General features: G+C 36.7%; 2 protein-coding genes across 5 annotated transcripts in view; one reads left to right on the plus strand and one right to left on the minus strand.

The window, feature by feature from the left end:
- The window catches only part of LOC120347599 (CUB and sushi domain-containing protein 2-like), a 234,000-nt gene that overhangs the window by 111,314 nt on the left and 98,906 nt on the right, over positions 1–23,780 (minus strand). The window lies entirely within an intron of this gene.
- On the plus strand, positions 9,992–17,412 carry LOC144429757 (complement component receptor 1-like protein). Its single transcript, XM_078117953.1, has 9 exons — positions 9,992–9,998; positions 10,119–10,292; positions 10,848–10,949; positions 12,567–12,705; positions 13,764–13,848; positions 15,007–15,088; positions 15,365–15,541; positions 16,453–16,619; positions 17,212–17,412. The coding sequence occupies exons 1-9, from the start codon at positions 9,992–9,994 to the stop codon at positions 17,410–17,412; spliced, it is 1,134 nt and encodes a 377-aa protein (XP_077974079.1).

Below are 23,780 nucleotides of genomic sequence, written 5' to 3' on the forward strand. Positions count from 1 at the left end.
AGTGGTTTTGAACGTTCATTACCTGAAATTGAACAGGTTGATATTTATATCGAATCCTAATAGTTGAATCAGAAATATCAATTGCTCTGAATATATCAGTCAAGGACATGATTATGATATCAAATGAAGAACCCTAGTGATACATGCACAAATGCTGTTAGTTCTAGCCCACGTTTCAAACGAATTTTATACTCTATTGTAATAAAACATGTCCAATTGGTATAAAGTTAGAATACATATCAGTCAATGTCTGGGATGTCAATACCAGTAGATTCCAAGCTATTCATGCGATAATATTTAGAGTAATATTTGGTTGAATTTTTTGGCAATGGTAAGTATGTGCAAAATTTGCTGCCAGGGTTATGGTAGTTCAAAACAACGAATGTTTTAGACGTTCATTTTCTAAAATCAAGCAGGTCAAAAAAATTGAAAACATGTCGGACGGGTTAATACATTTTGTTATTGAATACTCACATTTGAATCAGAAATACCAGTGATTATTGCTGTTTTATGAGACGTGCCCCCAGAAATGATACTTAGAGAAAGCACTTTCCAGGCTTGGCTAAAATCCCCGAATCTCGAGTCCAAGTCGAGTCAATCATTGTCTTGAGTGTCACATGTGATTAATTGCGTCCGAGTTATTTTATTCAGATAACTCGAGTCAATACAGGTCATTGATAAATCTTCATTCTAGCTTCCACAGCGCTGCTAATTTTACGTTTCAATATTTGACAAAAGCACCACCGGTAAAATACTTTTCAGTGGAAGGGTTATTCACCGCTTTTAAAGGGGGCACACTGTCTTTAGTGATACATGCACAAATGCTGTTAGTTTTTGACTACGTTTCAAACGAATTTTATAATTGTATATAATAAAATATGTTAAACTGGTATAAAGTTAACAATAGAATTCAATCAATGTTTTGGATGTCAATGCCAGTAGTTGTCAAGCCTTTCGGTGGAACAATAATATTTGGCTTAATTCGTTGGAAATTATTATATTGTGCAAAATCTGATGGGTTATGCAAGTTTGAAACGACAAATGTTTCAAACGTTCATTTCCTGAAATCAAGCAGGTTAAAAAAGTTGAAAACATGTCGGACAGGTTAAATACATTTTTTATTCAATACTCACAGTTGAATCAGAAATACCAGGGATTATTGTTGTTTTGTGAGACGTGTCCCCAGAAATGATACTTAGAGAAAGCACTTTCCAGACTTGGCTGAAATCCCCGAATCTCGAGTCCAAGTCGTGTCAATCACCGTCTTGAGTGTCACATGTGATTAATTGCGTCCGAGTTATTTTATTCAGATAACTCGAGTCAATACAGGTCATTGATAAATCTTCATTCTAGCTTCCACAGCGCTGCTAATTTTACGTTTCAATATTTGACAAAAGCACCACCGGTAAAATACTTTTCAGTGGAAGGGTTATTCACCGCTTTTAAAGGGGGCACACTGTCTTTAGTGATACATGCACAAATGCTGTTAGTTTTTGACTACGTTTCAAACGAATTTTATAATTGTATATAATAAAATATGTTAAACTGGTATAAAGTTAACAATAGAATTCAATCAATGTTTTGGATGTCAATGCCAGTAGTTGTCAAGCCTTTCGGTGGAACAATAATATTTGGCTTAATTTGTTGGAAATTATTATATTGTGCAAAATCTGATGGGTTATACAAGTTTGAAACGACAAATGTTTCAAACGTTCATTTCCTGAAATCAAGCAGGTTAAAAAAGTTGAAAACATGTCGGACAGATTAAATACATTTTTTTATTCAATACTCACTATTATATTTGGCTTAATTTGTTGGAAATTATTATGTTGTGCAAAATCTGATGGGTTATGCAAGTTTGAAACGACAAATGTTTCGAACGTTCATTTCCTGAAATCAGGCAGGTTAAAAAAGTTGAAAACATGTTGATCAGGTCAAACTATTATTTATATCAATTACTCACAGTTGAATCAGTAACTTTTGTTGTGTTATGCAACGTGACCCCTGCTCATTTCCAATCGTTGAGACTGTTTTCTGCATAGAAATTTTGTGTTACGTTTGTGTAACATTATATGAAGCAAGTTGAACACTTAATAATCATTAAAAGACCTGGTTATGATATTATTCAAAGCACTTTTCAGATTTTTCACTTTCTGAGATAATACACATACACACTCAGGAAAATATCGTGCTTCTGGAACGAATAGCACGCGGAATTTATCTCTGCTTGAAATTTCAATCGAAATTCTCACTGTATATATCTCTTAAAACTTAGACAACACAAATAAAAATGAGTGCTCCCGGAATATGTGAACCAAGATGGCGGACTTCGGAACATGGTATGTGTATCAGGTTAGGGTTAGGCCAATTTAATTTCAATTTCTGTATTTTAGTTCTATCACGAGCGTGGAACAAGCCGAGTGATGACAAGATGTCGTTTCATCCTTTTACTAGCTTTTTAACTTGGTACAAAAGCATGATTAAAGTTACTTTACAAACTTTGCGTGTAGCGCTTTGCGTGCTGTAATGTTCGATTCGTGCATCACGCTAAGAAATTAGGGCCGTGCATTAAAAACATTAGAGATGGAAATTTTGGTCAAAAAAAAAAAAAACTTATCCGTCACCGCTCTAAATAAAATAATCAGTAATTATCCAGTTAAGGTGAAGGCTAGGAATTCAGATTGAGAATCATTACTAAGCCTAAACTTTTAATTTTTAGTTAATATACTTATATCTACCCAGAATGCGCCAGCAAAATCCGTTTCGCCAAGTGCCCCGCAATATTGGGAGCGGGCAAGACATGTTTGGCCTGTATTCTCATAAATTGTAAACATGGTGGCGGTTAATATGCCATATCGCGCAAAATTCGACCAAACATTGCTCTCACGGGCGTGGTTGTGACGTCGTCGTCATCGTTTCATAAAGATAGAAAGAGCAGCATTTACCAAACTCTCTTTTTTGTGACGCAACACGTATCCTAAAATTTAAAAGAGAGAAAACAATTTATATTTCCGCTTTAGAGTAGTGAGTGAGCTTGCATGGGATATATTCCGATGCGAATAGACTGAAGCTTCATTTTAACCTACGTTGTTCGAAAATCGACTCTCATTGAAGAAAAAAAAAGACGAAATTTTTGCATTCGAAATGAAGATTCCGGTTCGACCCAGTTTCATCGGACTAATACTGTTGGTAGAGGCGTATTTATTGATTAAAGGTCAGTATAACCGTGCATGCTTTGTTGGTTTGCTTGCTTGCCTGTGTTTTGTTTTTTGGGCCGCACTGTAGTATTTTTTTCGAATATTTAATACCAGCTGGTGAGGTAATCCTTACTTTATTCCTCACTTCAATACCATAGTGTTGGCGCAGTTTTTTGGCACTCCAGAAGTATGTGCAGCAAGATGGTGGGCACTGAAACGCCGTATGTGTTTCAGGTTAGGTTTAAAATTATGGCCTAACCTGGCACACATACGACGTTCCGGTGTCCGCCATCTTGGTGCACATACTTCTGGAGCGCCGTTTGTTTAATCGGCTAGTATTATTTGCTGCTTCTGCTAAAGCAAAAGGTAAAATAAACATTTGAAAACTTCCTCAGCGATTTTAAAACATGAAAATTATTGCTTTGTACAGAGGGTTAGTTATCTAAAAATTATATGAAGACTCCAAAAATCAGGCCATTAATATTTAAACGGCATGAACGCTTTATTCTCTTCTAACTATCGAATCCAGATTAACGAGTACATTTATAAGATGTTAAAATTTGTTGAATTCGAGAAATAAAGTGTTTTTTTATCGCTTTTTTGCACAATTTTTAGCGCTCCGGGAGTATTCGTACCAAAATGACGCACAACCTGAATAACCTCAACCTGGTACACATACTATGTTCAGGTTGTGCGCCATCTTGGTACGATTCTTTCGGGGAGCACCCGTTAATCAGCGCTTTGGCTAATATATGCGGCATGGCGTATCTGTTTTCTCGCGTCACGGCTGTCATATTAGTATCAGGGGGAATATTAATTTATTGCGGCGTACAGGAAGCCGGTATGGCGGTGTAATAATATAGCAAACCTCGGTCTCTTGATGAAGGTTAAACCGACATTTATATTTAAAATAATGATATTTTATCTGATAGCTTTTCCCCTCGAACACCTCGTTTATTTTGCCACGTATTGAATGCGTTGCTGTACCGTAAAAAGGCAGGATTTACCAGGCAACGTAAGCTAAAGAATATGGGCCTCAAATCTTAAGGGCCTCGGCATTCCATTTCAAAACTGTTATTAGTTTCAAGTCGTTTTCACATTGTAAAAGATTGTTCTAGAGCAAAACCAGTTTAGAATTTTATAAAGCAGATATTATTCAAATAAATTCTCGTCCCAAATATTTACCGTTTTGAAAATTAAAAACTGTGAAATAATGAATTTGTATAAATTTGAAAAACGGTGCTCCGGTTCCGTGGTATTTTGTTACGGCCAGAGTTTCCAAATCAACTACCCAATCTACTTGGACGATTTGCTACGTATTTTGCTAGCAGCTAAAATGCCACGCAATTTATTTATGACGCTATAATGTTTTTTATTACGTCATTATTTAAGGGAAGGCCCACAAACAGCGCAGCCCAGGGCCTCTTATCGTCGAAATCCCGCCCTGACCGAAAATCTTACTAAATGGCCCTTCCATTATGGTAAATCTATTTGTGGCTTTAAAATCTCCTATGAGAGGATTATTTTGTTTTTAAACTTAAATAATTCAAATTTAATTCCACCATTCATCATTGAGGAAAATAATACGTTCGCATGACGTGAGTAGCAGTATAAAATTAAATATGGAATGAGCGAAAGCGCGACGTAAAGAAATAGGTACTGAACTAGTTTTGATACGAAAAAAGTTTAACATAACTTTCGTTCATATGTATAAACCTATTTTAAGACGGTCATTTTGCTCGATTTTTAATTTCAATTTTCTCTTGACAGGAGAGCAATGCTGGATTCCCATGGTTTGCGACGATCAACCTACTTGGAGAGAACTTACGGTGAGAGCTTTAGTAGTAATTTCATATTGATGGCAATATATGTGACAATTAAACTGAACAATTTTGTTTGAAATCTGAAAATAAAAATAAGAAAATAGAACGTTCTACCATTTTTTTTAACTATAAGTACTGTAGGTGTGAAACACACTCGGTTCGATGGGGCCCGAATATATCCCAGAATTTTCGTTTCAATCCATGGGAACACTTTTTCATGGGGAACACCTGCTCAACTGAGTCCCTACTGCATTGATGTGCAACCTTCATGTTCGTAACATTTCTCTGTTGTTCTATTTCAGAAGGGACAGTGCACAAAAGAAGACGAGAAGGCTTTGGAAGGTTCGTGTCCACAATATAATTTCCTCCGAAATAAGTTTGCTATGTTTTCATATTTGGTCAAGCAGTCTGCAACCACCACACGCCCAAACAATATTTTCATTGCGCAATTTTTAACAATCAAGTCATGACGATTAGTTCTGCAATACCCATCTCACATTCCTATTTTTAATCAGGGAGAGCGGGGTACATATCTTCCAACAAAAAATTCACTAACAACGGATTGTGAAACTGATGGCTCTAAATACTCTAAATATTTGTTTATATTTATGTTTCGCAGCTTTATCGGAACAAGTAGACGAGACGGAAAGTATGCTCGATCAATTACAAAAGAGGTTGGAAGATTTAAGTACGAACTCAGTGCAGCCCTCTGTTGTAGATGTCAAAGAAACGACCACTCCCCAGGGTAAGAAAATCTAAGTCTGTCAAGCATGCACTAGAACAAAAAGTCCTCTTCAGTCATAGTAATTAGTAATACGCGAATATGCGAAAACGCTGAGAACAAAAAATTTTGTACTGCCATTCAGTATCTCATTCTTTCCTGAAAGTACCTAAAACTACAAATCTTGTTATCAAATTGTAATATCAACTCACTTTTTACACAGGATACAAAGACAAGAAAACTACAGCCCCTGCTACATCCCCGTGGTCAACTAAGGAAGCCTTTTTCTCTACTTTTCGCCCACAAACTACAAGAGTCGAACAGAGTACAGGTTGGTGTGGCCTCCTCTTTTTAGTTTTTCACTCGGAAAATATTTCTCCTCTAAGCGCTTTTTAGTACGCGTCAAATATTTTAAGTAGGAATTCCTCAGCACCTGAGGTCCAGTAAAGGTAAATTGTGACAATTCCAAGAAAAGTAGATCCTTATGTACTAGTAATTGTCTTCTCTAGCGCCTTGCTTGGAGTGAGATGTGAAAACGAATCACAAAAACACTAAATGTATTTACTTGATTATAAGTTATTAACATTCGCCTAAAAGACTATTCTTGAAAAATGATTTTATTTATCCCCACAAGATGGCGTACATAGTCTGAGCGTGCCTCACTTTATGACCTTCTGACCTTTGGTGCTGTCGTACGCTCTGCGATTAAAAAAACCGGGGAAGTGTAGTTTAGTACAACAAGTACTTCGGGCGTAGCATAACATTTTGGCATTCGTCATTCCTGACCATCATCTGACTACGTCATCCAAAAAAAATAAATTCTTGCGAAAACTTCGTTAGTTTTAGCGGGTCTTTTTTGGATGACGTATTAAATGGTTTAAATTTTGATGACGGAGGGAGGAATACCACATGCCAAAATGGTTATGCTACGCCCACTAGAAGTACTTTTGGTACTCAACTATACCAGACCGCGATTTCTCGAGTCTCACAGCGAAACGACATCACCAAAGGTCATTAAGCGAGGCAACGCTCAGACTATGTACGCCATCTTGAGAGACTAAACTGAACTGTACTAGACCCAGAAATCGTTGTTACGTTTTTTTGTTCATTTTTGGTAGTTGAGTTGTTTTCTTACAAATAAAATATTAAGCTTTTCCATAGCAAGTCCAGCTTGAACCTTAGTTTAGTACTTTTAGTGGCCGTGGTTCAACCATTTTTGCATATGTCTCTCCTAACCCCCATATGACAACCGATAATCTGACTACGCCATCCAAAAATCACAGTGGTTTAATGTGGATGGTCGTCCAAAAATAACCACGAATCAAGCAACCTATGCCGAATTAGGTGTCATAGACTACTTTCTTTCTGTCGTTTTCTTGTCGTTCAATCACTTCGCAAACCTCAAAATGTTTAATTTAAACTTCTGTTAATTTGAGCTCTACGAAATGATCCAAGATGAGAATGACTATGTTTGCATTATGCAATGCAGCTTGCTCGATTTCGGCTAATTTTCTGTGCGTTTTGGGGGTCTAGTATAGTTTGGTACCACAAGTACTTCCAGTGGGTTAGCATAACGGATTTTGCATATGTTATTCCTAAACCCCACCTGACTATGACATCCAAAAATTACGTTACTACGACGTCATCATCACGTTATAGGGCTTGTCGAAGTATAATTACGATCGCCCGAAATGCATATGCGCTGCTGATACCGAACTCGCTAACGCCGGCGATCTCTCTCCTATCGGGGTCGTTGTGACGAAAAAACGAAAGAAATAGCCTGCTCTATTTCGGATGATCGTCTGCGCGTTTTTGACGACCTTCCGCATACTTTGGTGGGCCTTATTACGCCACTGTGACGTCGAAATGACGTTATTTTTCGGTGACGTAGTCAAGTAGGGGTTAGGATTGACATATGCAAAAATATTTGAGCCAGGCTAACTAGAAGTGCATGTGGTACTAAACTATACCAGATCTTTTCAAGGTACAGTATTGATAGGCACCTAAGGCCCTAAAGACTGAACAGCAGAAAGAGGAAAGATAACTTGAGATTCAGAAATAGCCATATCATAATGCTTGAGTGGTAGCTCCACATATATTGATAACACCTTGTCTAGAAGGGGGAGGGGGCGAGGCAAATTTTTTTTTGCAAGGGCTTATTCCTGCATTCGAAAAATTCGCATGTGACATCACAATATCTTCTATACTTACCGTAAAAGCGCCTAACTTCGGACAAAATTATCATATTTTCATCAATAACTCAACCATTTATTGTCCAAATTGCCCCAAAATCGGTAAAACGTTGATGTGGTACGTTACATTCCCTGCAAATTTCGTGCTCATTAGAATATTTTTGCTATTGAAATAATCGTTTTTTCTTGCCATCTCACCATTATCTGTCACTGCCCTAACTTCGGACAGTCATTTTCCTCACGACATAACTTGCGACGCACAGAGAAAAGAGGCTTCCGATGCGGGTGACGTATCACGTCGTTGCGTGAAGATAAGATGCTCGATCGGCGTCGTAGCGTAACATCGAAATGGCGGTGCGAAAATGCATTATTTGAAATTTCCATCATCCTATGTTTACCTTGTTGAATTTATTTGGTATTTTAGTTACGTCAGATCAGTATAATAACACATTGGCCATTCTAATCAGGAATCAACATACGTAAATTAATCTAATGCAAACCGTTTCGATCTACAATGAAACATTTTAACCGGCTTGTAAGTCTCTGGAATAATATTATTCTCGACAGATAGCTTTGTTGATGTTACGCTGTTATCTTTATAAGTAATTAATTTTTCATCAAACTTAACGCGAACCCAATTGTAACGTTTAATCTTCAATTTAATTTCGCTAATTAACATTGAGATAGGTACCGTGATTTTGGTTCGGAATAAAATGAACTCTCCACACGGGTGTATCTAATAACTATCGATTTTGACTTCAAAGCTTAAAATAGTTGTTTTCGTCAGTATACAGTGCCTCACGGACGTTGCATTTCTCTAGTTTTATATTTTCGAATTTTGACGGCATTGGTTACGTAATGTTCACACATGGACCGAACAAAATACAGAAATATTACACTGGAATGCGTCTTTACCTTAAACGGAAATTGCTAATTTGGCGCCGTTGCGTCGGACGTCAAAATTCGTTTCCGCGGTGTGACGTCGTGTCGGAAGTGAGCGAAAAATGATCTACGCATCTCGTATGACGTCTTGCGATCACTCTGATAAATTATATACCGGTACATTGTTATTTCCTTCTACCGGGTGAAGGTATTTTGACGATGATAGCTTAATTAGGAGCGACGCTCTGTGCCGTTAAATAGCGAGCTGTCATTTTTCGGCAATATTTCCGTTTTTCGAGAAAAAAATAGTTATACAACATTAAAAAGAATAGAAGAATAGAATTGAGAATTGAGAATAGATGCATATATAACATCTCTACCTATAAAAATTAAAATTGGCAATATACGACGCTTATTAGCCAAGATATGGCCGTTTAAATTTTTTTGTCCGAAGTTAGGAACTGTCCGAAGTTAGGCGCTTTTACGGTACTATATTTTACCTTGCAGTACCGTACAGCACATTATACAGATTGAGCGACATTGTCTCGTTTCAGAAAAACCCATTTTAATGATGATCAGACACCTCTCTTTTGGGAGACGTCTGGACATTGTTGAATTTGCGCAAACTACTAAAAAAAGTGCAATCTAAAAACGTCGGGTCTCATGTAGTTTCGTACCTAACGTGCTTCTAGTAGGCGTACCATAACAATTTTTTCGCGTGTCAATCCTAACCCCCACCTGACCATGCCATCCAAAAACTTTGTCACTACGACGTCACAGTAACGTAATAAATCCCTTTAAACTTTGCGAACCGTCATCCAAGACGCGCAGACGAGAACCCGAAATCGAACAGCCATTTCTCTCGTTTTCTCGTCGCAACGATCCCGATAGGAGAGAGATCGCTGACGTTAGTCGGTTCTTTATCGACAGCGCCGATGCCATTTCGTTCGATCGTACAAGTATTTGGCAAGCTCTTTGGATGGCGTAGTCAGGTGAGGGTTAGGATTGGCATGTCAAAAAATTATTATGCTACGCCTACTAGAAGTTCGATAGGTACGAAACTACACGAGACCCAAAACGTCATTATTGAATTCCTCTGGGGAAAAAGTAATCCGATTGCCCTAAAGAAAAAAAATTTTTACCCAAGAGGGGGTGGGTGACGCTTTTTTTTGCGAAATGAATGGTTGCTGACATTGTTTAGTTCTTTTATTTAAGTTTAAAAACAATTTTAATTTCTGTATGTAGTCTGTATGTAAAATCTTTCACAACTTACTCTAATACTTGTTTCAATTTTCTATTACAGTACGTACCTGCCCAGCCCCTAAAGCTCCAGACAACGGGACTGTAAACATCGCAACTGCCTTCGAGGTCAATCAGACTATCGAATATTCATGCAATGCTGGGTATGTTCTTCAAGGATCAAACATTGGAATATGCAGAGAAAATGGAACCTGGGGTGAGGTGCCAACTTGCATAGGTAAGTGTTCACATAGCGCTGTTTAATCGTGGATAATTTTCCAAACTCCGAGGTGTTCGGTGGTTCCATTATTAAGGGATAATTATGTGCGAGAGTATTGCTGGACCCCTCGCTATCACATAATCGCGCTGTTTAAGCGTGGATAATTCTTCAGATTCAAGGTGTTCGGTGGTTGGTGCTTCGTGCTAAGTTTGAGTATCTTTGTAATCGCACTTCCAATTACAGTACTCCACGGTGTTTTCCCTCGCAAGCTATCATGTAACCGCTGGTCGTTTACGGGTTCCTCACCATCTAGTTTGTGTATCTGAAACAAATAACTAATAATTATTTCTTGCTTTTGGAGTTTTTATAGATAAATTTGACTTGTCACCATTAAAAGTCTGACATTCCGACATTTGATTATGTTTGGACTTCAAATCTGAGTCGGTATCAAAATTGTTTCAATGTCGATGTCGATTGTGAATTTCATACAACTTTAGATTTACATAAAACAATATTCAGTTTAGGCCAGTATACGAGGCTCTGGCTCTAAAAAAGTTGTTTTGTGTTTTTCAGGCGATCTTACTTGTGATTTTGAATCTTCAACCAACCCTACATGCAGCTACACGAGAGTTAATGGAACATTTCAGAGAGAATACAGAGATGATGACGTTACAGGTATTGTTTCTATATGAAACGCTTACAGATGAGTCCACTTTACCTCTGAGTGAGTTCTCGTAACTTTGCTCTGAGATAAATATTCGTTACTTTCGAGTGAGTGCTCGTGACTTTGCTCAGAGATAAATATCCTTTACTTTCGAGTGAGTTCTCGTGAGAGATAAATATTCTTTACTTTCGAGTGAGTGCTCGTGACTTTGTTCAGAGATAAATATTCTTTACTTTCGAGTGAGTGCTCGTGAATTTGCTCAGAGATAAATATCCTTTACTTTCGAGTGAGTGCTCGTGACTTTGCTCAGAGATAAATATTCTTTACTTTCGAGTGAGTGCTCGTGACTTTGCTCAGAGATAAATATCCTTTACTTTCGAGTGAGTGCTCGTGAGAGATAAATATTCTTTACTTTCGAGTGAGTGCTCGTGACTTTGCTCAGAGATAAATATCCTTCACTTTCGAGTGAGTGCTCGTGACTTTGCTCAGAGATAAATATTCTTTACTTTCGAGTGAGTGCTCGTGAGAGATAAATATTCTTTACTTTTGAGTGAGTGCTCGTGACTTTGCTCAGAGATAAATATTCTTTACTTTCGAGTGAGTGCTCGTGAGAGATAAATATTCTTTTCTTTCGAGTGAGTGCTCGTGACCTTGCTCAGAGATAAATATCCTTTACTTTCGAGTGAGTGCTCGTGATTTTGCTCATAGATAAATATTCTTTACTTTCGAGTGAGTGCTCGTGAGAGATAAATATTCTTTACTTTCGAGTGAGTGCTCGTGACTTTGCTCAGAGATAAATATCCTTTACTTTCGAGTGAGTGCTCGTGAGAGATAAATATCCTTTACTTTCGAGTTATTGCTCGTGAGAGATGAATATCCTTTACTTTCGAGTGAGTGCTCGTGACTTTGCTCAGAGAAAAATATCCTTTACTTTCGAGTGAGTGCTCGTGACTTTGCTCAGAGAAAAATATCCTTTACTTTCGAGTGAGTGCTCGTGACTTTGCTCAGAGATGAATATCCTTTACTTTCGAGTGAGTGCTCGTGACTTTGCTCAGAGATGAATATCCTTCACTTTCGAGTAAGTGCTCTTGACTTTGCTCAGAGATAAATATCCTTTACTTCTGAGTGAGTTCCCATAACTTTGCTTACAAAGGAGTCTCTTTTACTTGTGAGTGAGTTATCATAACTTTGCTTACAAATGAGTATATTCTTCTTCTGTGTGAGTGCCTGTGACTTTGCTCATAGTTGAGTCTGCTTTACTTCTGAGTTAGATTTTATAACTATGGTCAGAGATGAGCTTTATTTACTTTTAAGTGAGAGCTGGTAACTTTTCAACAGGAGTCTCTCTTACTTCTGAGTGAGTGCTTGTAACTTCTGACTAGAGATAGGATATTCAGAATAAATCAATATTCTAGAATAAGATGACTTAATTAATATTACTTACTTAATATGGCGAACCACGGCCTCTCGATAGAACGCGCATTCCTACCACTTAGCATGATGCGCCAAACTACGCTATGTTATTACGCTGTCAGATTTCAGAATCTCTCACTAGAATTGAAAAATGCTGTGTCTCCGTTTCTCACACCAGATACACTCTCATTTTTTTTTATTCCAATTCATTCTAGGTTATGTTCTTGCTGGTAACGGTACAATCAGATCCTTACCCAAGGCTTTGGCTGGCAATGAGGAACTATGTATGAGTGTCGACATAAAAAATACATCTGATGGAGAACTGGTGGCCAAAGCTCGCAATGGAACTGTAACGTGAGTAGCTAACGCTGCGTTCATTTTTTCACGTAACCATTTGCCGCTTTCACTTTTGAGCAGGAGTTCCCGAGGCCCAGGACCGTCGGGACCCCAAATTGAGTCGGTGTGATAAGTAGGTAGAGTCGCATGGGGTCGGTGGGCTTATTGTAAAACAGGCCTATAGGCATCGCTCTATGCTTATGCTATAGAAAATGTAGGTGCCTATTGTGACATCACTGTTTGGTTTTAGCTTATTTTACTTAATAATATCACATGACCAAACTAAAAAGTCCAGAGAGAAAAGCTCCAAAGTTTTATGAAAAATATATATATTGACCTGGGGTCGCACTGGACACTTGAAAGTTGTCTTTGGGGTCATCCTGAAAAAAGCTTGGGAACCCCTGCTCTAGAGCATGTTTGTATTGGCAGTCACTGTGCAGTAAAGAATCATTATTTTTCAAAATCAATAACGGAATTTGAAATTCAGTGTTTTAGGGGTGTGTAACCTGTCGCCAGCATGCAAAATGCGGCCCACAAAAAAAATTGTGCGACCTGCGAAATAGTGCTATATTTTACTAATGTGCGACACGCAAAGCAAAATTTTTAATTTAGTTTAATCTGATACGTGGGAGTGATTCCAATCCCTTTGCTAAACCTATACCTCGGTCCAATATATTATCTATGCCCATAAAAAATGCATGTCATGTTGTCACGCAAAGCCAATGTTAAATAAAGGTGCGTCCCGTGGCTTCACCCAGTTATCTGGCCCTGTTGGATTAAAGGTTGCACACCCCCTTTTTAAAAATTTTCCATCCGAGGATCATCTGTGAACAGAATTACTGACAACCACTGTAATGTGAAGAGCTGCTGAAACTATATCAGTGCATTCCACATTAGTAAATACTGATTTGTGCGATACTTCAGAGATAGTTTAAAGTTGATGCGCTCGGGAGAAGAGCTGACTAATAGATTCCATATAAATGAGATTCCTGGAAAAAAGCAGAATATAACTAATTTTGATTTATTTTGTAAGTCTATGTGAAGGCAGCAATGATATGTTTTGTAATTTTTTTTAGGAAAGCAATCTGGCCATTTTCTGCCTCGGCTACCTGGAAAACCGAGAAATTCATTTTAAAGAAAGTGAACTCTACAGATACCGAGGTTTGCAACACATTTGTTAGCAAAAATCTTTTTAAATCAGAATTGCTTTAAAAATGAATCCCATTTCACATTATGCAAAAGATTTGGCGTTCCAGACATAAATGTACCAATATGGAGGTAACTAATTTTGTTCGCCTACTTTGCATTAAGTTGTATAAAGGGATTGAAATTCATGGGCAAGGGATATATTCACTTAGCTAACACAGGGAGTCCCTGAACTCGTAATTGGACTAAAAAAAGAAATACCGGAATAAAATTATGGCCTAACCCCAACCTGGTACACATACTACAGGAATCCCATCTCACATGGGCGTTTGGTTGAGATTGGTAGGGCGTAGTCTTGTTTGATAAGCTTGCAGAAGGTTATAATCATTTCTTTGCATAATTGGAGTTTCTCTAGAATCCCTTTACAAACCGGGAACACATATTGGTTGTGTTTTCAACATTCCTCTTCGCGTGTATAAACCTCAAATATTGACTCTATGAGAATCCACTTAAATTTCTGATCCATTCAAGGACTGACACCAGATTGACAAAAAAAATCTGATTCTAATTACCCTACTTTAAGTCAGGGATTCATAAACTAGGGTCCGCGGATCCCTGGTGTTCCGTGATGACTGCGCAGGTGGTCCGCAACAATATGAAATGAGTCTAATCGATTTTAATGATTGATTTCAATGAAAAAGCCATTGTATTTTTTGGTTGAGTGTTGCCGACGAATATTCATAGCTTCCAGAAAATGCCATTTTTATTTTATTGCCTTTTGCAACGACCCAAATACATGTGTGAGGCAGCAGTTGACTAGGCACAGGAATCGATAAGGCATAGGATGGGGGTCTGTCAATATTAAGATTCACAAACAGGGGTCAACGGCTCAAAAAGTTTGGGAAACATTGCAGTCTAAGTCAAACTATGAAAACCAAAATTTTGTGACAAAAACTTAATTTCATGCAAGCATGTTGAAAATGCTTAGTGAACGTAATGCTTTTCGCGATCTGTCTGAAAATTGTCTTCAATTATCACATTTAGAAATCTGGAATCACAGTTGCTGACTTCATAGTTAGAACGTTCGATGCCGGTTTTTCACAGAAAGCACTCTCGACTTTCACACTAGACTCAGCGGTGCTCAAACTCACAATTTTTTCTTATTTTATTCAGGTCCAACTTGAGCTTGAGGCATCCGGGAGTGTTAAGTTAGACAACATAACAACTTTGAATTCTTCCGAATGTTATGGTATAGGTAGGTACATCAAAATTTATTTTGTCAATGGCAAAGTTTTTGGAGCTTTGAATGTTGTCTCAGATTTTCTCGGGTTCAAACCTCATTTTAATCAGGTTGATAAATGCTGCTGTATCGGTGACCCCTTCCACAAAGCCTGCTTGGAGTGGAAGTGTATCAGGGCTGCTTGCACAAAGTCTTGTTTGAAGTGAAGAAAACTTTCATAAATTTAAAACAATCACAAACAAATACTCTGAAAGTCGAGTTAAACTTTTTTATCATTTGATTTTCTTGCAGCTACACCATGTGAGAAGCGAAATCTTGCGAACGGAACAATTTTTCCTGAGCAGGACTTGTACAGTGAGGCTCAGGAGGTCAGTTACTCATGCAGAAATGGTTTCACTTTGGGAGGAGAACAGACGGGAACATGCAACGCTGAAGGTTCATGGTCCACAACACCAGTGTGCACTCCAAGTAAGTTTTTTTCTTTAGCGATCAGTACCATTCAACCTCCATTTCTAACATGTTGTCTATATAGCAGTCCAATCACCCTATATATGGAGGCATTTGACTGGCGATTGGGACCATATATCCATCCTTATTCCTAACCTGCTGTCTTTATGATATATATCCATCCCTATCGCAACCGTATTCTTGCTGCCAGCTCGCAGATTCATTGCCAGACTCTTTTCAGTTCATTCGTGATTACTCAGGCTAGGCTAGGCGTTAAAACACTTTCATTCAGAATGTGACCTGTATAAGCAATTACTGATATGTAAGCAGATGCTGTTATTACCGGTAGTTTGCACACATTCTCTCTGAACAAGGCTCTACAAAAGCAACCAAAGATAATTGAAGGCCTATTGGTTTCAACCATCACTCAGAACAAGACTCCGCACAAGCGGCCACAGATAGGCAACGAGCTATTATTTCTAAAATGCCTGAGGGATTTTACACTTTAAATGCGAATAAGACAATGTGCAAGACAAGACAAAAAGTTTTTTCAAAACCGGAGTTAAAACCGGATTATTTTTCCTGGTAATAATTAACCTCAAGTCTGTATTATCCAGCGCAAATCTCGATATTATATGTCTTTAGCCTTAATAATACCTCAGTGGTTGCCAGTACTTTGCTCAGAAAATGTTTACTTTATTTCTGAGTGGGTTCGCGTGATTTTTCTTGAAACAAATAAGATGACGTATGATCAAAACTACAGAAGGCTCACAATCATATTATTGTGAAAAACTACAAAAGACAATTATTCTGAATAAAATAAATAAAAGTCAAAAATTAAAACGTAGAAATAAATATTCTTCGTAGTAATTGTTTTTTAAAAATCTGACTTTTTTTTTCAGAGTGTGGCTATAATTTGAAATGTATTCGAGTTATCGCTCAAGAAGTGGGAAACGCATCATTGAGCGTCGCTGAATCTCTTTGCGGAAACAAACTGGCTAACGTTTATGACGTCACACACTACAAACTGCTTCGAGATTATTTACGACCAATGATTCCTGATGAATTCATTTATGTTCGTACGGGAATGACTTACAAGGTAGGTCGAGTCTGAATCATGTTGCTTGTGCGGCCATACATGAACTCGTTATAAAATGTTACCAATATTGCTTCTGCATTAACATGTACTACTATTACATTTTATCTTGAGGTTAAATTCATATAGCTTTAGCATAGGAGAGAAGTTCAAATCGGGCCATTTATAACACTGACTAATCCAAGCTGATATCAAATTTGACTTTCATACAAATTTAAAAAGATTGTTTGCCAGCCTTTTCCAGTTTTTATTTTAAATTCAACCACAAATTTTCCTCTTTTTCCGGGGGAAATTTAACAATTTGGCTCCAACACCAGTGGAACGCTTCAACTTTACAGCTCTGATACTAAATCAGAGAAGACTAATCCAAACTAATTTGATTTATGTGTCTATTTCATTCAATTCATATCAAACAACGGTAATCAATGAAGTGTGACTGAGCAGAATAATCACGTCACGCTTCTTTTAGTTTCTTACTGAAAATCAAATAAGTTTGTTTTGCTATGTCAGATCATATTGCAAGTATTGCTGTTTCAACTATTTTCTCAAACTGCCATTTGTTATATTTTTCAAAACATATTTTTTATTTCAACAGAACGGTCAACTGTATTCAACGACAGGTCAAGCTATGCCTCTGCCAACTGAGGTTTGGTATCCTGATTATCCGAATCTCGATCCATCGTTCACAACTGTTATTTTTGTTGTCGCTCTTAACCCGGAAGAAATATATCAAGGGATTTTTAATGATTCTCCTTCCTCTGAATATAACGGAGCCATCTGTGAAAGTGAATTATAACTTTATTGATTGATTGATAAAAAAAACTGTAGAACTACTTAGTTTAAGAGTAATTGGTATTCACCCTAGTAGCCCAAATAAAACTTTAAATTACTATTTCCACAGTTGAACAAACATATGCTCTTGTATTCCCGCATATTCGTTAGCCACACATACAGCTTAATTTACACCCCGACTCAGGCACGCAGCCAGGATTTTCAAAAGAGGTGGTTTCAAAATTGAAAATTCCCCTTATCGTCTGTAACAGTCACCGCGATTATGCGCTCCCTAAAACAGTAGCATATTGATTTTTCTGTCGTATAAAATATTCAATCCATGACAACTACGAGATTCTTGAATGTCTTTATATATTAATTTAATTGTGTCCAACGTAACTCGCGGTTGCGACTTCTTACGTCGAAATGAAAACAATACTTTAGTAAAATACCACAACGATCTGTAGACAAAGATATATGAGATAAGCTGCCTGATGTATTTAGTTTTGATACGTGTTTTTGGAATCTTGCGAAATCGTAATCGTCGTTGGCAAATCTCGAGATCTGATATATAATCCCGTATAGTACAATTTTACTTCATACAATAAAACATATATAAAGTATACCAGTAAATCAAAAATACATATTCATCGCCTCGAAATCCACGCTGAACAGCCCAATTGTTAAAAGAGACTACTTTATCAAAGAAAACGATTTTTCTGTGATGCAAAGTAATCAATGTATGACCGATTCGGGCATATTTAAAATGTCTCGCTTCATTAATTTATTTGTCTTCAATTTAACCTGCGGTTGCGTCGACAAAACATGAACCCCCTAAACACCACGGCAAACCGCGGATATAAAAATAGAAACGTGTGGTAAACTGCCCGATTATATATTGCTTTGATTCGTATTTTTTCTATTTTGCGAATTTGACAAATTAGAGATGTGCTTGTAATACTGACTCCGCTCAATCGCAATGCTGCCACTAGGATTATTTTTAAAGATGAATCCTTTCAAAAAATCCGTACATCTGGTGTAAAATGTCACGGAGTGAAATTTATTTCCGTAAAATAAAAATTGATCAAATATACTACAGATTAATTATGATGTTGCGTTCTCAACCTTATTTAACACAAAATTTTTTTAATCGCCAATAATTAACCATGTTTCGATTTTAGTGACGATATGTTTGTGAACGCCGAACAAACAAGAGTCTGTGCCGTATAGGCACACAAAATTTTTCGGTTTTTCAATGACTAGAAAAGCGTTTTGAGACTGACGCTGGTCTTAACAAAACTTATATTGTTTACGGTTTTATTTTGACGTATTTTTCGGTTTTTAAAAAGATTTAAAAGAGGGGGTTTTGACCCCAGAAGTATGTATGTTGAAACAATGCGATGAATTGCGAACTTATTCAAATTGTGTGTCTGCGGGCTTTTCTTGGGTAGGAATTCCAATAAAACTGCATTCATTGTTATATTTCCACCGGACATACTACTTTTTAATTTCTTAGATGTGTTCCAGAAATGTTCGAATTTATTGTTTTAACCCAATTTGTTTGTGAGGGAATGTAAATATTCTTGGAATATTGGCAATTTGGTTTGTTTAAATATATATTTCATGTTCAAGAAATTTCAGTAAATTACAAAAACCTTTGATACTTTCTAAATAACGCCTTCGTATCTGTATCTTCTAAATTTTTAAAAATAAAGTTTCAAAAATAATGAAAAGACATGATATTCAGATATTTTTTATTGAACCTCTTTATGATAAGCTATGGAATTAGAGGAAAATCACAATCGACTCTGAAAAAATTTACTTTTGATAATGAAATCTTTGGTAAATGCAAACTTTCTTTAATAGACAGTTGCGATCAGTAAAATAATGCTTTTAGAATTTATAGTGACCTATCTTGAAAACATTGAAAATCTACAATTCCTACAAATTCTAACTCCAACTCACGTGGGAACTTTCTCAACTTCGATTCCACAGCTTTGTATTTTGTAAAGTTTGTTATTTTGCAATGAATAGTTTTATGCAAATTAGATTCATTTAAAAATACTGAAATCAAAAGTGCAGAATGGTTTTGATTTTAAAATAATTGGCCAGAATGGATTTTTAATACTTTTTCTTTATCGTTTCGAAAAATTTCTTTTGTTTTTGCTATTTAACACTTTTACTGACGAATACTTCTCCAGAAAATCGTCTCTCTAATAAAAGCACTTTAAGTAAAATCTTTGTAATTGTTGTTAATGGTCCTTGAATAAAATATTTTCCACATTTATTTTGGATAGTCCAATAGTCAATATTGTCGATGTCGATTGTTTAAGCCTCATAACTTCTTTATTTCAATGGCTAAGTCCATATATTTCAATGGATATATTTTTCCCAGATTTTATAAGCACATTAATTGAAATAGCTTTCTGAGAAATCTTCTACAAATATCAGGGTCTGAGTTTTCAAGTGTTTTCTTTATTTAAATATGACATATTTTTCAATGATTTAAAGTTTTGTTGTGACCTGAAGAAAATATAAGAAATTCGAGAAGATATCAAAATCAATTACAGCATTGTCTCCTCTTTACAATGAATTTTGTATTTTATTTTTCTTGTGTGTGAATTATAATCATTGATGATATTTTTTATTATATTTGCTCTGGTATATGATATCTTTGAATTGTTCTGAATCACAACCTGAACAAAGTATGTGTACCAGGTTAGGGTTTTTTATTTTTTTTAGGGTATTTTATTTTTTAGATGTGTTTCTGAATCCTATCATTTTTCGGCAAAATATTTTGTCATTAAAAGTTCAAAATATTTTTCACGAACTGAACTTAACGAATGAAATTCATGAAAAATAATTTGAACTTTCAGTGCAAAAATATGATTTGCTACTTTGTGTGAATAAAATTGTCTTGCAAAACGTTATTGATTTATTTTGAATATGATAAGTTAAATGTATTTCTCAGAAAACTAAGAAATTAGCTTAACAGTTCTATCCAAATTGTCCAAATACGACAAAATTTTTCCGAGTTGGCGGATACCGAAACGTAGTATGTGTACCAGGTTAGGCTATAATTTCAGGTACAAATACTACTGGAGTCACTTGGCTAGTCCATCCATAGAACTAAAAAACGGAAAATTGGAATAAAATTATGGCCCAAACCAAACCCTGGTACACATACTACGTTCTGGTTTCCGTACTTCTGGAGCGCCTAATTTTTTCAATAACTTTGCTCTGGTATTTTATTTCCTAGATGTGTTTCTGATTTATATCACTTTTCTGCAAAATATTTTGTCAATGAAAGTTCAAATTATTTTTCACGAACTGAACTTAATAAATGAAATTCATGAAAAATAATTTGAACTTTCACTGCAAAAATATTATTTGCTACTTTGTGTGAATAAAATTGTCTTGCAAAACGTTATCGATTTATTTTGAATATGATGAGTTAAATTTATTTCTCAGAAAACTAAGAAATTAGCTCAATCGGAGAATTGGAAATTAAAAACAGTTCTATCCAAATTGTCCAAATAAAACAAAACTTTCTAGGAGTAATCCAGAGCATGGCGCATTGTAAGGAAGTCCTGTAGTTATATGAAGCAAGATGGCGGATATCGGAACGTAGTATGTGTACCAGGTTAGGGTTACATCACAGTTACTACGGAAGTCACTTGGCTAGTCCCCGAACTCGTATTAGAACTAAAATAAGGAAATCGGAATAGAATTAAGGCCTAACCTGGTACACATACTATGTTCGGGTGTCCACCATCTTCGTTCGCATACTACAGGAGTAGGCCTACCCAATGTAGAATATAAATATAGGACAAAATTCATATATTTTCAATCCGAGGAGAAGAAAGCCGATAAGACGGCATAAATATATGGCGGACCACAGACATAGCATAGCCGCAAGTACTCAGTATATTGATCTATAGCTCCATCTCGCGGCCACAATATTTCAAAAAGTTCGACCAATGCTAATTGCACGAGATCGTATAAGATTGATAAAATATTGCAGATCCACGAGAAGAATAGGATAGGATTCACATAAATATTCCAAGAAGAAAGCCGATAAGACGGTTTGATCATGGCATAGCACGGCCTCTCGTCCAGTTACCAGTCGATGTTGGCTATGAGATTACTGGATTATTTTGCCTGTAATTTGAATGGTCATTGCGTGATTTAGCACAGCCGATGACGCATTCATTGTTATTTATTTATAATTTCTTTATCCCCCGAATTATTTTTCATGTTTAGTTTAAAGAGTTTTTGATATAGGCATTATTGAGAATTTCCCTGATAGTTAGATAATTTATTTTTTGAAAACTCCACAATCTGACAATACGAACAAATAAAAATGGAGAATTCTGGAGAGCGAGCAAAACATTTGAAAAAGGTTAAAACAAGATGAGTATCATGTGCCCGCTTACTAACACGCATTAACAAAAAAACACAAATTTTTTTAGGCAAGGCTTGGACAAGAAATAAACACATCAAAAATACAAGAATTCAATAAACTTTCGGGCTGTTGTATACTTTTAAAATACTCAGGCTAATAAGGACCAATTCAATCTGATACAAAGATAACGTGTGTGGAAGTAAAGTAATGTGATAAGGTGACGAGAAGAATCAAAAACCATGAAAATTACATTGATATGGCATTGTTGAAAATGTGATACAGTGAATCAAGACACATTCTGCGCTCAGGCAAATATAAGAACGATTATCAGGAAAACACTAACTGACTAATCACGAGTAAACATGTAGGCCTATATAATAAATGAAGCCAATGCTCTCAAAAACAGTCAACACACAAAACAAAAACACAGAGAGTGAATTATTGTTGAGTGTTCAAAAAAATACTCTGAATCACATATTGGGAATTTCCTATTAGTGGAAAAAAGATTCAAAATTGGCGAACCCACAACACTCAGTGAACTCCTGCTTATTGATCCCCTCGGTAGCTCTGTATTGGTTTAGGTAAAACGATGATTAGTGATGCGAGTGTGACGACGCTTGTTTTATATTTTAAATGATGTCATGTCATCTGAGGGCGCTGTGACACTGTCGATCTGACTTTTGGTATCCTGTTAGCCTATGCTGTGGTTTGCAGCAGTGCAGTTGTGATTGTTTCGGTTAGATTTTGAGTGTTTAGGGGTATTCTATATCTGTAAAAGTGGCTCTAAGACTCAAGTAGGTTATCAAAGATGTTTTCTTCTGGTTTTATGACTATTAGATTGGAATTGTTAGATATTTGGATGCTAGACATAAGGATGATGTTATTGTTTTAGTACCGGTGCAGTGCAACTACAGTTGTTTTGGCGCTTATTTTTAGTTTGTTCATGAAATTGGCTATCAACAGTGCTGTTCAAATCTTGTGCATCTGTGGAATTGTTTATGTTTTTTTGTTAAAGTGCCCGTCATGGGTTATTCTCGGCCTATTTTGCAAATTGTAAGTAGCTGGTTTAGTGTACCGGATTATAGGGGTTATTTTTGCTGCTATTGAAAGTGTCTTCGATTTCAGGGTCCGTCTCTAATTTTTATTGTTTTCTAATATTGTACTGCCTGGTATTTGTTATTTTTATTGTATGCTTTTCATTTCATCGATTTCATTGGAGTATTTGGTTGCATTAGGATTGTAATTAATAAATAGAACAAAATAGTATAAATTGAAGTGAATATTGGGAGGAAACTTGACGTCAGATCATATTGGAAGATATTCTGAACCTGGATAATTATTACATAGACTGCCGGTACTCTACAAAATTTGGCGAGAGCACGCCAGGATATCTTCTAAACATAATATGTCACGCAGAAATTGAAAGAACGCTCAAATGAATGGAGAGGATGATTTCGTTGCTCGAATGAAGGAACTGGAGGCTAAATGGACAACAATGGAAGCGCGAGTAGAAAGGATCGAAGGAGCAGTAGATGAACTTGGGAATGATGTAAAACATTGTTATGACAGTGCGATGGTACTTAATAAAAATGTGAGAGATTGGCGAGAGGAGCTGCAAGTGACAATGCATGGTTTTCAGGAGAACGTGATTGAGGCATTAGTGAAAAGGAAAAGTGCCGAAGTCGGTTTGAACGAATCCGGAGGAATAGCTGAAGGAGCAGGCAAAATGGCACCACAGAGTTATGTGATGAGGGAGGACCAGAGTGATAAGGCAGAGCACACTGAGTCAAAAGTTACACCACCTGACAACAACTGCGGGAGTAGACCGATGCCGGAAATGGAGTCTCCACCTATTATGCCCAGGTATCCGGTTGTTTTTTCTACCCCTATAACAAAGGGTTGTACTAGTGCATGTGGGATTATGTTCAGGCCAGAAAGACAGCCGGAGAAGTTTGATGGATCGGAGCCTTGGGGCTCATTTCTGTACC

The sequence above is a fragment of the Styela clava genome, chromosome 11 (assembly GCF_964204865.1).
Source record: "Styela clava chromosome 11, kaStyClav1.hap1.2, whole genome shotgun sequence".
NCBI classification, from domain to species: domain Eukaryota; kingdom Metazoa; phylum Chordata; class Ascidiacea; order Stolidobranchia; family Styelidae; genus Styela; species Styela clava.